Source organism: Pan troglodytes, chromosome 1 (genome assembly GCF_028858775.2).
Source record: "Pan troglodytes isolate AG18354 chromosome 1, NHGRI_mPanTro3-v2.0_pri, whole genome shotgun sequence".
NCBI lineage: Eukaryota > Metazoa > Chordata > Mammalia > Primates > Hominidae > Pan > Pan troglodytes.
The window spans coordinates 18,841,172-18,855,499 of NC_072398.2; the positions used below are offsets into that span (position 1 = coordinate 18,841,172).

General features: G+C 47.2%; 1 protein-coding gene across 1 annotated transcript in view; it reads left to right on the forward strand.

Moving 5' to 3' along the window:
* The window catches only part of PGBD5 (piggyBac transposable element derived 5), a 104,895-nt gene that overhangs the window by 78,810 nt on the left and 11,757 nt on the right, over nucleotides 1–14,328 (forward strand). Inside the window, exons 4-5 of the mRNA XM_016940651.2 lie at nucleotides 10,032–10,212; nucleotides 14,111–14,308. Coding sequence (XP_016796140.1) covers nucleotides 10,032–10,212; nucleotides 14,111–14,308 — 379 coding nt within the window. The remainder of the gene's footprint in view (nucleotides 1–10,031; nucleotides 10,213–14,110; nucleotides 14,309–14,328) is intronic.

Below are 14,328 nucleotides of genomic sequence, written 5' to 3' on the forward strand. Positions count from 1 at the left end.
CCAGTTCCTTAAAATAAATACCTCTGCCTCTTCCTCCCACTCTCCCACCTTCCATAGATAATTGTGTTTATATACACACACTCGTGCTTCTGTGTCTCAGGAGAATCCTGGCTACTACAGGGGGCTTCCTCTGGCCCACCTGGTTTATTCAGGCCTGTTTGCTTCTCTGATTCTCACTGCTGTTGACCACCTGGGAGTCTGAACTAGAGGGCCGGGGCAATGCTTTCTTCAATGTTGCTTTTCTAGAGCCTAAGAATACTTATTTATTTTTATTTTATTTATTTATTTATTGGTAAGAGTTGGACAGGTCCCTGTTTTCAAGAAGTTTTACAATAAAGAGTTGGGAAGATAAGACCTGCACCCATGCAAATCTAGGCATGGACTGTTTGGTTAACCACACCACCATAGAGTGAGCTTCATGCTTGGCCCCTCAGAACTAGAGATAGAGGGAGCCCTCACTGCCTCTCCAGTAGGAGAGATGGACACGTTAAAAATATTCATCGACATAGCGTGACAAGTGCAATACCGGAGGTGTGTCTGTACGTCGCAGGACTACAGGAAGGCACCTGTAGGGGTAAGAAACACCCGCAGAGGCATATACAGTAGGGTATGTGGTGTGGCAAAGAAGAGAGTAGCCATGAGCTCTTGCCACAGGCCAAGCACCAAGACACCCAATGTTTTAATAGCAGCACTTAAGACAAAAGTAAGCAGGCAGGGAATTATTTATAAGGTAGGGCTCAGGAAATCTTGCGATATGCTTGCTCCTTAGGTGCAGAATGCTGGGTATAGATGAGGCCACAGCCAATGCCTTCTTTTTTGGCTTTCCCACTGCTATTTACCCAGGCTGGTCGGGTTCCACTGCTAGTTACCCACTGCTAGATACCATGGTGCACTTAAGACAGCATGCAGAAGCTCTTCGACTTATAATGGGGTTACGTCCCCGTGATGAACCCCTAGTAAATTGAAAATACCTTGTCAGGTTAAGCACAGTGGCTCACACCTGTAATCCCAGCACTTTGGGAGGCCAAGGTAGGCAGATCACTTGAGCCCAGGAATTCAAGACCAGCCTGGGCAACATGGCAAAACCCTGTCTCCACAAAAAATATGAAATAGCTGAGTGTGGTCGCACACATCTGTAGACCCAGCTACTTGGGTGGCTGAGGCGGAAGGTTCCCTTGAGCCTGGGAGATCAAGGCTACAGCCAGCCAAGATTGCACCACTTCACTCCAGCCTGGGTGTCAGAGCGAGACCCTGTCTCAAAAAAAAAGAAAATATCTTAAGTCAAAAATGCATTTAAAGCTGGGTGCAGTGGTGAGTTCCTGTAGTACCAGCAATGTGGGAGGCTGAGGACGGAGACCACTTGAGTCCAGGAGTTTGAGACCAGCCTGTACAACATAGTGAGACCCTGCCTCTAAAAAAAATGCATTTAATTCACCTAACCTACCAAAGAGCATAGTTTAGCCTAGTCTACTTTAAACATGCCTAGAACACTTACATTAGCCTGCAGCTGGGCAAAATTAACACAAAGCCTCTTTTATAATAAAGTGTTGAATATTTCATGGTTGTTTACCCTCGTGATCGCCTGGCTGACTGGGAGCTGCAGCTCACTGCCACCACCCAGCATTGCACAGCATATCACTAGCCAAGGAAAAGGTCAACATTTGAAGAAATTTCTACTGAATGCCTGTTGCTTTCACATGATCATGAAGTCAAAAATCATAAGTCAAACCAGTGTAAACTGGAGACTGTCTGTATTTATTCTGTGTCACAGGCCTGGTAAGGACTAACCTAGACCCCAGAACACCCTCCAGCCCTACCCTGTTTGCAGAGGGCTTGTGAGCGTGGGAGCTAGCCAAGTTTCCCCTCCTCTCCCCTCATCTGCAGGCTCCCCTGTGAGCCAAGGAGGAGAAAAAGGAGAGATTTATACAGGTGATTAATCTTCCAGTGTAGGGAAAGCCACCTAATTGAGCGATTGGAGTTCCTCAATCCAAGATGCTGAGGCTGCTCATCCTGGAAGCCTGTGCCCTCTATGTGGGTGGAAAGAAAACTCTGCAGCAGTTCTCTGCAGAGACTGCTGTTCAGGCTCCACAATGTCAAAAAGATCGAGGCTCCAGTGGGAAAAATTGGCCAACAGGTTAATGTTCTATCGACCTTTAGGGATTAATGGAACCCCAAGATTCTTTGGAGGAGAAAAAAAAAGGTCCACTAATTTTTTTGAATGGTATAGTCTAAAAGAGCAGATTTCTCCTGTTTGAACACGTTGGGCCAGGCACCTGCCTCTGCAGCATGAGACCAACGTTCCCAGCAAGGGATGTTGACAGATGGACGAACACTGAGGAGGGGCTGAGGAGCAGATGCCTGGGAGGTGTCCTGAGTGGCATCCTGACTGGGGCTTGGAGAGACATAGGGAGGTGTCATCTGAAGAAGACAGGACAGACCGTCTTCAGAGGGCTGGGTGGCTGTCATGTCAAGGAGGCAATTCTGGATGACAGCCCTGCTTAGTGGAGGCAGGGCTTCAGGTTCACGCTGGGCATTGACATACTCCGGAAGTAGATGGGCATTAGAAGCCAGAATTCAAGATGGTAACCCCCAAGCAAAAGAACCCCTGCTTCCTACCCCCTGCACACATCATGGAATCTGTCCAGGCAGAGCCCTCATGACATCTGTGAGGGACACTCTGAATGAGGTCCGTGTGCCCCGTGCTGCTAAGCTAGCTGACCTGGAAGCCCCTTCCCTCCCTCAGTCTCATCTGTGGATTCTGGCAGCTGCTTCTGGCATTCAGGAAAGAATGACGAACATTTACAGAGTGTGTGTTGTGGGCCAGGCTCTGTGCTTAAGCACTTCACATGCAGGATTCATTTTTTCTCCACAAGGGCCTTAAGAGGCAAGTAATGTCACCGCCACTGTTTCTTGGTAAGGAAACTGAGGCACAGAGAGATTTGCTGCCTTGCCTAAAATTAGATCTACAAAGCAGTAGACCTGGGATTAAACCCAGCCATTCTGACTCTAGATCTCACCTTCTTTTTTTTTTTTTTGGAGACGGAGTCTCCCTCTGTTTCCCAGGCTGGAGTGCAGTGGCGTGATCTCGGCTCACTGCAAGCTCCACCTCCTGGGTTCACACCATTCTCCTGCCTCAGCCTCCCGAGTAGCTGGGACTACAGGTGCCCGCCACCACGCCTGGCTAATTTTTTGTATTTTTAGTAGAGAAGGGGTTTCACTGTGTTAGCCAGGATGGTCTGCATCTCCTGACCTCGTGGTCTGCCCGCCTCGGCCTCTCAAAGTGCTGGGATTACAGGTGTGAGCCACTGTGCCCGGCCTGGATCCCACCTTCTTAACCACTAGGCTATGTTGACTCCTCCAAGGAGAGAACTTTTCCCGATTTAGACAAAAAGCCAAGTATCTTTTATCCAGCTTGATTGTTGGTAGGACAGTGGTCTAGCATCCACGTCACTAATTTCCCTTATTTTGAGACATACTATTTATGTTGAAAGAATTTAAAGAAGGTGCACTAAAGTGTTTTTTTCCTTATTTGACTCAATCTTTTTACATACTAAGTGAAATATTTTGCTCTTGACCTATAACTAATTGAATTGGCTCTAAAAGTGAGGGCCACTATGGAATTAATTGGCTGGAGTGAATTTTGCTTGTGGATTCAGAAGCTGGGCAGGGCAGGACATGTGTCCAGCTGTTTAATTGTGCAGTGAGGAGGATGCTGGCATGAGATCCTGTCCAGGTTGGACATGGTAAGTTGAGGATGGGATTGGCTGAGACAGAAGACATAACCGTGGACCTCTTTGTGTCCTTGAGCAAGTAGCTGAGAACTACCTTCTTTCTCCACTTTTGAATGAAGTTAATCCACCCACACCTCTTTACTGTATAGGACTTCAAAGATGAAAATAAAGTATTTATTAAGTGCCCAGGTAAGTGCACCAGCTACTGTGTGGATCAGATTCAACCCTCTCCCTAAAGAACTTCGACTCTTCAACTGCACAGACATGAGTGTGTACAGAGAGCCCACATGCTGATACATGTCCCTCCTCCAACCTGTCATTTTGAAAGAACCACCTCAGGCTTTGAGCTTTGGGATGAGATGAAGGCAAGGCTCCCACAGGGGTCAGTGGTGCTGAAGGTGCAGCCAGAGAGGAGAAGGACCAAGAACAGACTCAGCACATGAGCTCTTCCTGGGCATGGTCATGGTGAGAGGCCTGAGAGAGAAACTGGGCAGAGAGATGAAAGTCATCAGTATGGTGATGGCTTAGAGACTTTGCTAGAAGCCCCAGCTAATACACAAAGATGACACAAGCAGCATTGTCCAGCAGGACTCTCTGCAATGATGGAAATGTTTCATATCTGCTCTCCATGATGGCAGTTCCTAGCCTCATGTGACTGTTGACTATTTGCATTGTGACCAGTGTGGCTGCGGGCCTGAATTTTTCATTTTAGTTAATTTAAATGTAAATGAAAACAGCCATATGTGGCTGAAGGCAACCACATTGGGAGCACAGTTACAGAGCTTTGCTATATTAAAAAATCACTTCTATGTGTACAATTTTCACTTAAAGACAAGGGCCTTGCAAGGTGCATATGGCGATGTTATCCTTACAGATAAGGAAAGCAAGGCTCAGAGCAATTAAGTAACTTGCCCCAAAACCCACAAGCCAGTGAATGACAGAGCCCGTGCCCATGTATCCTGGCACTCACCCTCCCTGCCTCAGTTCTTCTCATGACAAATGACTGCCATTTACAATTCACAACTCTCTCAAGTGGCTGCCCCATACAGATGTCCCAGGTGACAGCCGCACACACTCCGTGATCTCATTCTGCGTCTTCAGTGAGTGCAGATCGTGCACTGCTGTGCTGTTTCCACAGCTGAATTACTTTCACCTTGATAGCTCCTTGCACACTAGAGATAAGACTGAAGAAAAGGATCACCAGTCCCTACGATGTGATACCCTTCCCCCAAATATGCTCTTCACTGAGAAAATTGATTCTCTTCTGTGCTGAAAAAGAAGTAGGGTCATTCATTGGTCAAGACCAGTATAGCTGAACTGGGCTTTCTCCAGTTCTTTGTGTTAGAGAGGCAGGAGGGTGCCCGGATCCCAGCAACAGCTTAGTGGAACTATCAGCTGGTAAGTCAGCAGCTACTGCCACTAGCCTTACTGTTCTTTTGAGAAGTTGAGGGAAAAGATGAACTAGATCCTGTCTCTGGAGGTCGTGGGGGCATTTCAGGAGAGCTAAGATAAATCCCATGTGCTGTATGTGTCCCCCAGGGTATTAACTGCTATAATCCATAATTCCTAAGATCCTTTTTGTTGTAATGTCAGTATAAAATATGCAACATTAGGAATAATACCCTGGGGCAAAGTATAATGCCATATAGTAATAAACTTGCATGCCTACTTTCTTAAATATATATATTTAAAAATCATAGGAGCAAAAAAAACTTTTTAGGAAAAGTGAAAAGCTTGGCAACCACCAAATGGTACATTTTCCTGCTCTAGAGATACTTGTCAAGCAGTCTTGTAGCTCAGAAGTGTCTATAACTGGCTGCATTTTGCCCAGTGATAGGAAGTCACCTATGTCTACACACGTTGGTGGAACCATATTAGTATGATAGTGCTTTCTCTAGATATGTCTAGGGAGATATCTGACTTTTTGAAAAGCAGACCAGGAAGTAGTCACACATCTAAGTGAATGGTATTTCCTTCCGTGTCGTGTCTGGGGAGCTCTTGTAGAAAGTACCCAACCCAGTGTCTGAATACATGTGTGGGTTCCCAGTGATTCTGCTGTTTCTCAGATTACTGGCAGGATTCCTTAGGATTGTCTTTTAAACCTGGACAAGATCATTAGCATAGCTTGTATAGCTTAAGCATTTGTAGCAACAGAGCATGGATGGGATAAGACTTCACTGGAGGTTGCTCATCCAGCTAAGGGAAACAAGTTACTACCTTTGACCACTGACGTTATTCTGTCAAAGCAAACCAGGACCAGTCAGGTACCGGACCTGCCTGGCCATCAGACCAAGCAGTACCTCTTAGACTGGGCCTTTTCCTGGCCAGATTTTGACTGCCTTGCCAACAGTTTTTCCTAAATCATGCCCTCAACTGAGACTTTCAAGGTTACCTCTTTTTTGTATTTATTTAAATGAAGGTCCTATTTTATATTCACTTTTAGAAACTCATTATTTTATAGCAATGAGTGCCACACATTTGGGACTCTCTTTGGACTCTCATTGGTGCCACTTCTTGGCTGCATCCTTCTTCCAGATTTCCTAATAAGAAATCTTTGACCTTCGGCTCAGTGCCTGTCTCCTCTGGCTCAGTGCCTTTGGCTCAGTGCCTGTCCCCTTCTCCTGTGACATCCCAGTTGAGCGTCCACTTCTTCAGAAGAGACTGGCTGGAGTCTGGAAAAATGGCGGTTTTCAGAGGTGCATATGTGGACACGAGGCTGAGTAATTTCAAGGCAGTCCTGCAGCAGGACTGCCTTCCGTATTCTACCCAGGGGTTGTAAAATCTCAGCTGCACATCACTGGCTTTTGGGAAAATGTGTTAATTCCAAGACAGCAAGAGGCTACCCTGATTCTCAGAGTCATCGTCATCTCCAGGCATGGAGATGATGAATAACCGTTCACTCAGACCCAAAGATACTGCAAATTCCAAATAGTCTTATGCTTGGGTAATCCTGATAAGGAAGTTATTTTATAATTATTTTTACTGGGTTGTTTTCTGATTAAGTTGTATTACATATTTAGCATCAAAAACATTAAAAGCCCAGCATATCTGTCATTCTGATAAATACTTTTTATACAGAAATAGCCGCTTGAGTGTATAGTCAACATATATTTATAAACACACACATATATACACACTTGCACTGTTTTATAATCTGGCTACTTACAAGGATATTGTGAACATTTTCTATGTTATTAAACATTTTTTCTACATGATTTTTTAAAGTATATCACATTCCATTGTACCTACATATATAATTTTAACCAGTCTCCTCTTCATGTAAGATAGTTAGGTCATTGTTAATTTTTTTACCATTATAAAAAACCCTGAAATGGACATGGTATTTTATATATAAATCCTTTTAACACATTTCTGATTGTTACCTTGGATTGAATTCCTAAAAGTGAAACTCATGAGTAAAATAGCATGAATATTTTTAAGGTTTTTTAAAAAATTATTTTTAATTGACAAATAAAAATAGTATATTTTTATTGTGTACAACATATTTTGAAATATGTAGACACTGAAATGGCCAAATTGAGCCAACTGACATATGCATTACATCACATAGTTATCATTTTTTGTGGTGAGAACACTTAAAATCGACCGTCTTGGCAATTTCCAAGAATATATTGTTATTAACTTTAGTCACCATGTGGTACCATAGATCTCTTGAACTTATTCCTCCTATCTAACAGATTTTGAATTCTTTGACCAATACCTCCCCACTCCCACTTCCATCCCCCAGCCCCGTAACCACCATTCCACTCTCTCCTATTAGTTCAACTTGAAGTTCACATGCAAGTGGGATCATACAGTGTTTGTCTTCCTGTGCTCGGCTTACTTCACTTAGCTTAATGTCCTCCAGGTCCATGTTGTTGCAGATGGCAAGATTTCCTCCTTTTTAAAGGCTGAATAGTATTTCATCTTGTGTATATGGCACATTTCCTTTATCCACTTATCCACTGATGGACACTTGTGTTTCCATATCTTGGCGATTGTGAATAATGCAGCGGTGAACGTGGGAGTGCAGGTATCTCTTAGAGATCCTGATTTCAGTTCCTTTGGGTGTGTACTCAGAAGTAAGATTACTGGATCCTATGGTTGTTTTATTTTTAATTTTTTTGAGGAACTTCCATACTGTTTGCCGTAACAGCCATACTTTAAGGTCTTTGATTCATGGGCAAAATTTCCCTCCGGAAAGTTTATGCGTATTTATACCAAATCAGCACAGTGCTCATTTCCCTGCATCCTCACTGACACTGAGTGTTTGGACGGGGAAGGTGTTGTTCACTGTTGGTCTTCAGGAAAGTACATTGAATCAGTCTGTTTCCCAGGGAATAAAACTGACGTCATCTTCACTCTGCTGGTTTAAAAAAGGTGGGGAAGCATTAAATAAGGTGGGGAAGCACTCCATTTCTCAGCTATCACATTGCAGTTCTTCAGATGCATAGAAGTGCCTGGTGTGGAAGCAGTGTGCCCCAGTGTGTGTTAGAACTCGAAGATACAGGCTTCCTGCCCCTGGTGTACACACACTTGCCCGTTATTCGCTCAAACAGTAATGTGGGTGTTGATGAGAAGGAATTTGGATTTTGCAAATGTATTATGGTCCTAAATCTGTTAAAGAGAAATTATCTCGCATGGGCCCAACCTACCCAAGTAAAGCCCTAGAAAAGGAACCGGGCCCTTCCTGACAGAAAGCACAAGAGGGACGCAGCTTCAAGAAGAGGCCCCATTGCGGGCTTTCTTTTCTTTTCTTTTCTTTTATTTATTTATTTATTTATTTTTGAGACGGAATTTCGCTCTTGTCGCCTAGGCTGGAGTGCAATGGCACGATCTCAGCTCACTGCAACCTCCACCTCCTGGGTTCAAGCGATTCTCCTGCCTCAGCCTCCCAAGTAGCTGGGATTACAGGCACCTGCCACCACACCTGGCTACTTTTTTGCATTTTTAATAGAGACGGGGTTTCACCATGTTGGTCAGGCTGGTCTCGAACTCCTGACCTCAGGTAATCACCCTCCTCAGCCTCCCAAAGTGCTGGGATTACAGGCGTGAGCCACCGTGCCTGGCCAATCATTGCCGGCTTTCACAATGGAAGAGGTCATGTGGCAAGGACTACATGTTGCCCCCAGGAGCTGAACGCAGTCCCTGGCTGACAGCCAGCAGGGACACAGGACCTCAGTCCTGCAGCCGTAAGGAAACAACGGGAATGCAGATCCCAAGCACCAGATGAGAACCCACCAGTCAACATTTTGATTGCAGCCTTGTGCTGCCCTAAGCAGAAAATCCAGCCGTGCCCTGCTCAGACCTCCAGCCTACAGAACTATGAGCTCATAAACGGATGCTGTTGAAGCCACTGAGTTTGTGGTCATTTGTGCTGCAGCAATTTAAAAAACATAATACACAGCATTTAAAAATTTGAGTGTAGATGTCTGCATAGAAACCACAGGCAACATGCGAGCTGCATGTGTTAATGTAGAAATAATCTGTGGCGGGCTCAGATCTATGAACTTCTCTAGCAGTTCTGGTTTGCAGTGACTTACCGTCGTCCAACACCACATTTTGCATTGTGTTTTGTTTGTTTAAGATATTTTCGCTAAGTCACATTTCTTGCACCTGTACTGGAGGCAGTTGATTTTTTTGAACATGCTCTTCTTCAATCCATTAACTTTCCTGCCTCTACCCCTTTGTTGATGTTCATGGAAGCAGCATGAAACAACGTTTAAAAATTGCTCACTGAGTCCCCACACATCCTCTTTGTTGGCCCTGGACTCTTGGGCAAATGTTTAGCCCTCAGTCCTGTCTCCTCTGCACCATGAGGGGAATCATACCTCTTCTGCCTGCCTGAGGGGGGTTACTGTAAAGAACAAATTAAACAGTCATTATGAACATACCTTGTAAATTAAGAAGCTGTATTCAAATGGAAAGTACACAGATAACGTGTATTCCTAACAGGTGAGGTTGCCTTTAATTTTATTTATAGTGAATTTAAATCATTCCTGTGTTTGAAAGCCGGGGAATGTATTTGCACTGTCCCATTACCCATGGCTGCTTGTTCCTTTCCTCCTCCACCTTGACCTTTCCAAACTGAAGCATCTGGGGCTGAGTCACCAATCGCCAAGGCCACGGGGTGTGCTTGGGGGTGACCTAGAGTCCCTGTGAGCTGAAAAGATGATGGGGGCTTTTCCATGGGCTCCCAACTGGATGACTGAGACCCATGAGACCTGTGCTTGCTGAATACTCGGGCTCCCAGCCTGACACTGCTGTGAGCACGCTAACCTCTGTGTGTTTCTGTTAAAGATTTATGTCCACCTGAAGGAAGGTGGGGGCCCAGATGGCCTGGATGCGCTGAAGAATAAGCCCCAGCTCCACAGCATGGTGGCCAGGAGCCTGTGCCGGAACGCGGCAGGCAAGAACTACATCATTTTCACGGGGCCCAGCATCACCAGCCTGACGCTGTTTGAAGAGTTTGAGAAGCAAGGTTAGTCAAGTGGGGAGCCAGTGGGGACACGGCCCAGCCTCCCCGGGGAAAGTAGGGGGAGAGGTCCAGGTGGGGGTGCAGATGCGTGGTGGCCACCACAAACCACAGGATGCCAGGTGATGAGGCCCTTCCTTGAGGGAACAGATGCATCTCAGCCACCCTGTGTGCTGGATCCCGCTGGGCACTAGAGATTGCAAGGTGTGTGAGCCACGGGCTCAAGGTCTAGAGGACATGTCGGCGCAAAGCTCTGCCTGGTCTTCGGGGCATTTCTTTGTGTGTCCCCTGATGGAAATCTGTAGCCATGAAAAGCCTGCGTCCCCTGGACACAGCTTCTAGTAAGGCTCTAGGAAGTCTCTCGAACTCACCCATCATTTATAATGTGGCCCCTTCCCAGGAGACAGGCAAGAATTGTGTGAAGCCTTAGAAAAGTCTTAGGTACTCCGGGTGCTCAGGTGTTTGGTGCACGCATGGCAAAGACTGGGCAAGCCTTCTATGGCTCTGGAAGAAATAGGGGCTATAGAAAAAGAAGATCTGGATCCATTCAGGGAGCCGCCCCGTGGCAAGTTGCCCTGGCCTTTGCTTTGTCCTGGCTTTGGGGATTTAGATCTGGTCCACTCAGAAGAAGCACAAAAAGTGCCTGCTTCCCTGCAGCAGCCACTAGACTAGAATTGCAGACCATTTGCTCAGCAGCAGTCAGACATCTGACCTTAAAACTAGACCCTCTTAAGTAACGAGGTATAGACAGCTGACATTCTGGAGCCCTGGCAGCTGCAGTGAGGCCGCAGCCCTGGACTTCACTTTTTGCTGGCCTCAGCTGCATCTTACTCATCTGCAAAGCCCAGGGCTTAATAGTTATTTGTTGGAAGAATCAAGGGTAGAGAGATCCGACGACATGAAGTGGGGCTGTGAAAGTAAAGCAAGAGAAAATTGGCCCTGAAGCACAGTACCCAGCTGCTTTGGAAGAATGGGGGGTTCTCTGTTTGAGCACAGGGTGAGAACCGGGACTGCCATCTCTCCTGCCCACTCGTACAAGGCCGAGTGCGGGTACTGCGAGTGTGATGTTTATGTGTGTTCCAGGGCCTGTTCCCTGCCTCACACCATCAACCTGGACTGAAAGTAGAAGGGGTGTATGTGTGTCTCTGTGTCTTTGTGTGTCTGTGTGTGTCTGTGTCTGTGTCTTTGTGTCTGTGTGTCCGTGTATTCATCTGTGTATCTGTGTGTGTGTCTGTGTATATGTCTGTGTCGGTGTGTCTGTGTCTTTGTGTCTGTGTGTCCGTGTATTCATCTGTGTGTGTATCTGTGTGTGTGTCTGTGTATATGTCTGTGTCGGTGTGTCTGTGTCTTTCTGCCTGTGTGTGCATCTGCGTGTCTGTGCGCATCTGTGTGTGTCCATGTGTGCATCTCTGTGTGTCTGTGTGGCTGTCTGTGCGTCTGTGTGTCTGTGTTTGTGTGTCTGTGTGTCTGTGTCTGTGTATGTGTGTGTGTCCATATGTGCATCTGTGTTTGTCTCTGTGTGTGCATCTGTATGTTTGTGTGTGTCTGTGTGTATCTGTGTGTCTGTTTGTGTCTGTATGTGTACCTGTGTGTCTGTGTGTCCGTGTGTGCATCTGTGTTTGTGTCTGTGTATGTGTGTGTGCATCTGTGTGTATGTCTGTCTGTGTGTGTGTCTGTGGTTGTGTCTGTGTGTGTACCTGTGTGGGTATGTGTCTGTGTGTGTGTGTCTGTCTGTATCTGTGTATCTGTGTGTGTCTAAGTCTGTGTGTCTGTGTGTGTCTGTGTGTGTCTGTATGTGTACCTGTGTATGTATGTGTATGTGTCTGTGTCTGTGTATCTGTGTGTGTCTGTGTGTGTACCTGTGTGTCTGTGTGTGCATCTGTGTTTGTGTCTGTGTGTGTACCTGTGTGTGTGTGTCTGTGTCGAGTGGGGTAGATGCCAGGGAGATAAGGTAGGTGGAGTGGGGATGCTAGAGGACTATCCCCGGCCATCGATATGGTTCCCAAAGAGCTGAGTGTGCTGCTCCTGTGGTTCTGAGGAGGGGATGCCTCTTGGCTCAGAGAATTAGGAGGATGGGAAAAGAATCTTCTAGCTGGAAGAAAATATTTAGATATGGAATTTGGATTTTTTTCAAGAGAAGGTTAGGTAAGAGATAAAAAAGATCTCCTTGCCTATTTTTAGAAGCGTCTAAACTGAGCTCTTCACCCAGGGCGTCATCATGTACCTCCTCTGCCGTGACTGAGGGTAGTGTCCTCCAGCGTGTCCACAGGGAGGGTCACTGGTGGCTGCACCCTGCCTCCTCAGGACACAAATCACATTGGTCTGGGCCACTGTCCCCCCACCCTGGGGGATTCTCAGGCAGCCAAGGTTGAGGAGAAGAATCAGAGCTGAGAGTCTGGTTGTCCCTCCTAGGGCCACACAGACCGTTGTCAAAAGCCAGAAAGGACATTCCTAGAATAATTTCTGTGTTTATAAATGGATAGATTCATGGAAACTTGAGTGCTGCTGGAATGTTCTTTCCCTCTTACGAACATGCAGCTTCTCTTTGGCTGGTGGTGTAGATTGAGCCCCAGATGGGTGATTTTGGACATCCTTACCCTGGTTCATGTCATCCTCCTCCCTGTTTGTAAGAACAGATTCTCCTTTTTACATCTCTAGATGAGAGTAGCTTGAGTGGTCACGTGCGGTTGCTAGGAATGGAGCTGCGAGCAGCAGCCCCCTCCTCTTTTCAGCAGCGAGACTCAAAAGCACCTCCGGGTGCATCTTCCTTCCCACCTGCCACAAGGAAAGGAATTCGGAAGAGGGAAAGATTCATTCAACTGTCCTTCTTCCAGTGCAGGGTGGGATGCGGGGATGAGGAAAGCAGATGCATGGGATATGGGATGTGTTCAGGTGACCGATGGCACTGTCGGTCCTCCGGGAGCTGAGCAGAGAGTAAAGGCTGAGACTGCTCCCAGGGTCTCTGCGTCCCCTCCAGGCTGCTGGGGAGCAGCTGAGTGCTTGTGGCCCCTGTGGCCTTCTGTCCCAGCAGGGTGGGGCAGGCCCATGAAGTGGAAGGACCTGAAAGGCCTTGAGTCCAGAGTGGAAGTGAGCAAGTCCGCGGTGGGTGTTTGTTCATACTGGTCTCTACCGCCCACCAGCCACCCATGCCAGTCTTCCAGGCCTGAAAGACCGAGCTCAAGCTCCTTCTCCCTCAGGAAGTTCTCCACCCACTCATGGAAGGACACTTGGTTTAGTTCACATTCTTGGATTATTCTTTCCTTCGCATCAAATATAGCTCCCCAAGGAGATGGGGGCTCCGTCTGACAGCTTCCTGGGGTGCAGTGTGGCCTGGCTCAGCACTGGGCTCGCGTTCAGCCACGTCCTGGTGAGACCATTAGGATGATGTAACCGTGGCCAGGTTTGGATGCTGGACAGTCCTGGGCTTCATGCCTGTCTTTGCCCTCCCAGCTGTGAGTCTGGGGGCTTCGCCCTTCTCAAGTCTCAGTTCTTCTTCTCTAATATGCATGCCATAACCTATGGAGTGCAGAAGTTTCTTGAAGTAGATGGGATGATGAGTACACGTGCGTAGTGCTGTGCTGGACACCCAAGTGAGGGTCCAGGTGACAGCTCCTGCTGCTGCTGCCAATCCATTGCTTGTGCTGTAGCCCTACATGCAGTCTTAGCATACTGTATGTTCTTAGGGAGGGACCTGGGGAGATTGTCACGGGGAGAGACAACAGAGGGATACGAGACCTCAAAACTTCAGCAGTCTCTTCTAGAGGGGTCTCTAGAGGGTCTGACTCCCAAGCATCAGCCTCAGAACCGGGCAGTCCCGTCCTTTCCTTGGGGGTGCACAGGGCGGAGGAGCCGCCGGCATCTCCGATGGTGGTGAGTGTGTGATCCTTCCTCCCTCTCCCCTCAGGGATTTACTGCTGCGGCTTGCTCAGCGCGCGGAAGAGTGACTGCACCGGCCTCCCACTGTCCATGCTGACCAACCCAGCCACACCCCCGGCCCGGGGCCAGTACCAAATCAAGATGAAGGGGAACATGTCCTTGATCTGCTGGTACAACAAAGGACACTTCCGCTTCCTGACCAACGCCTACTCCCCGGTGCAGCAGGGTGAGTGCAGGTCCGCCATT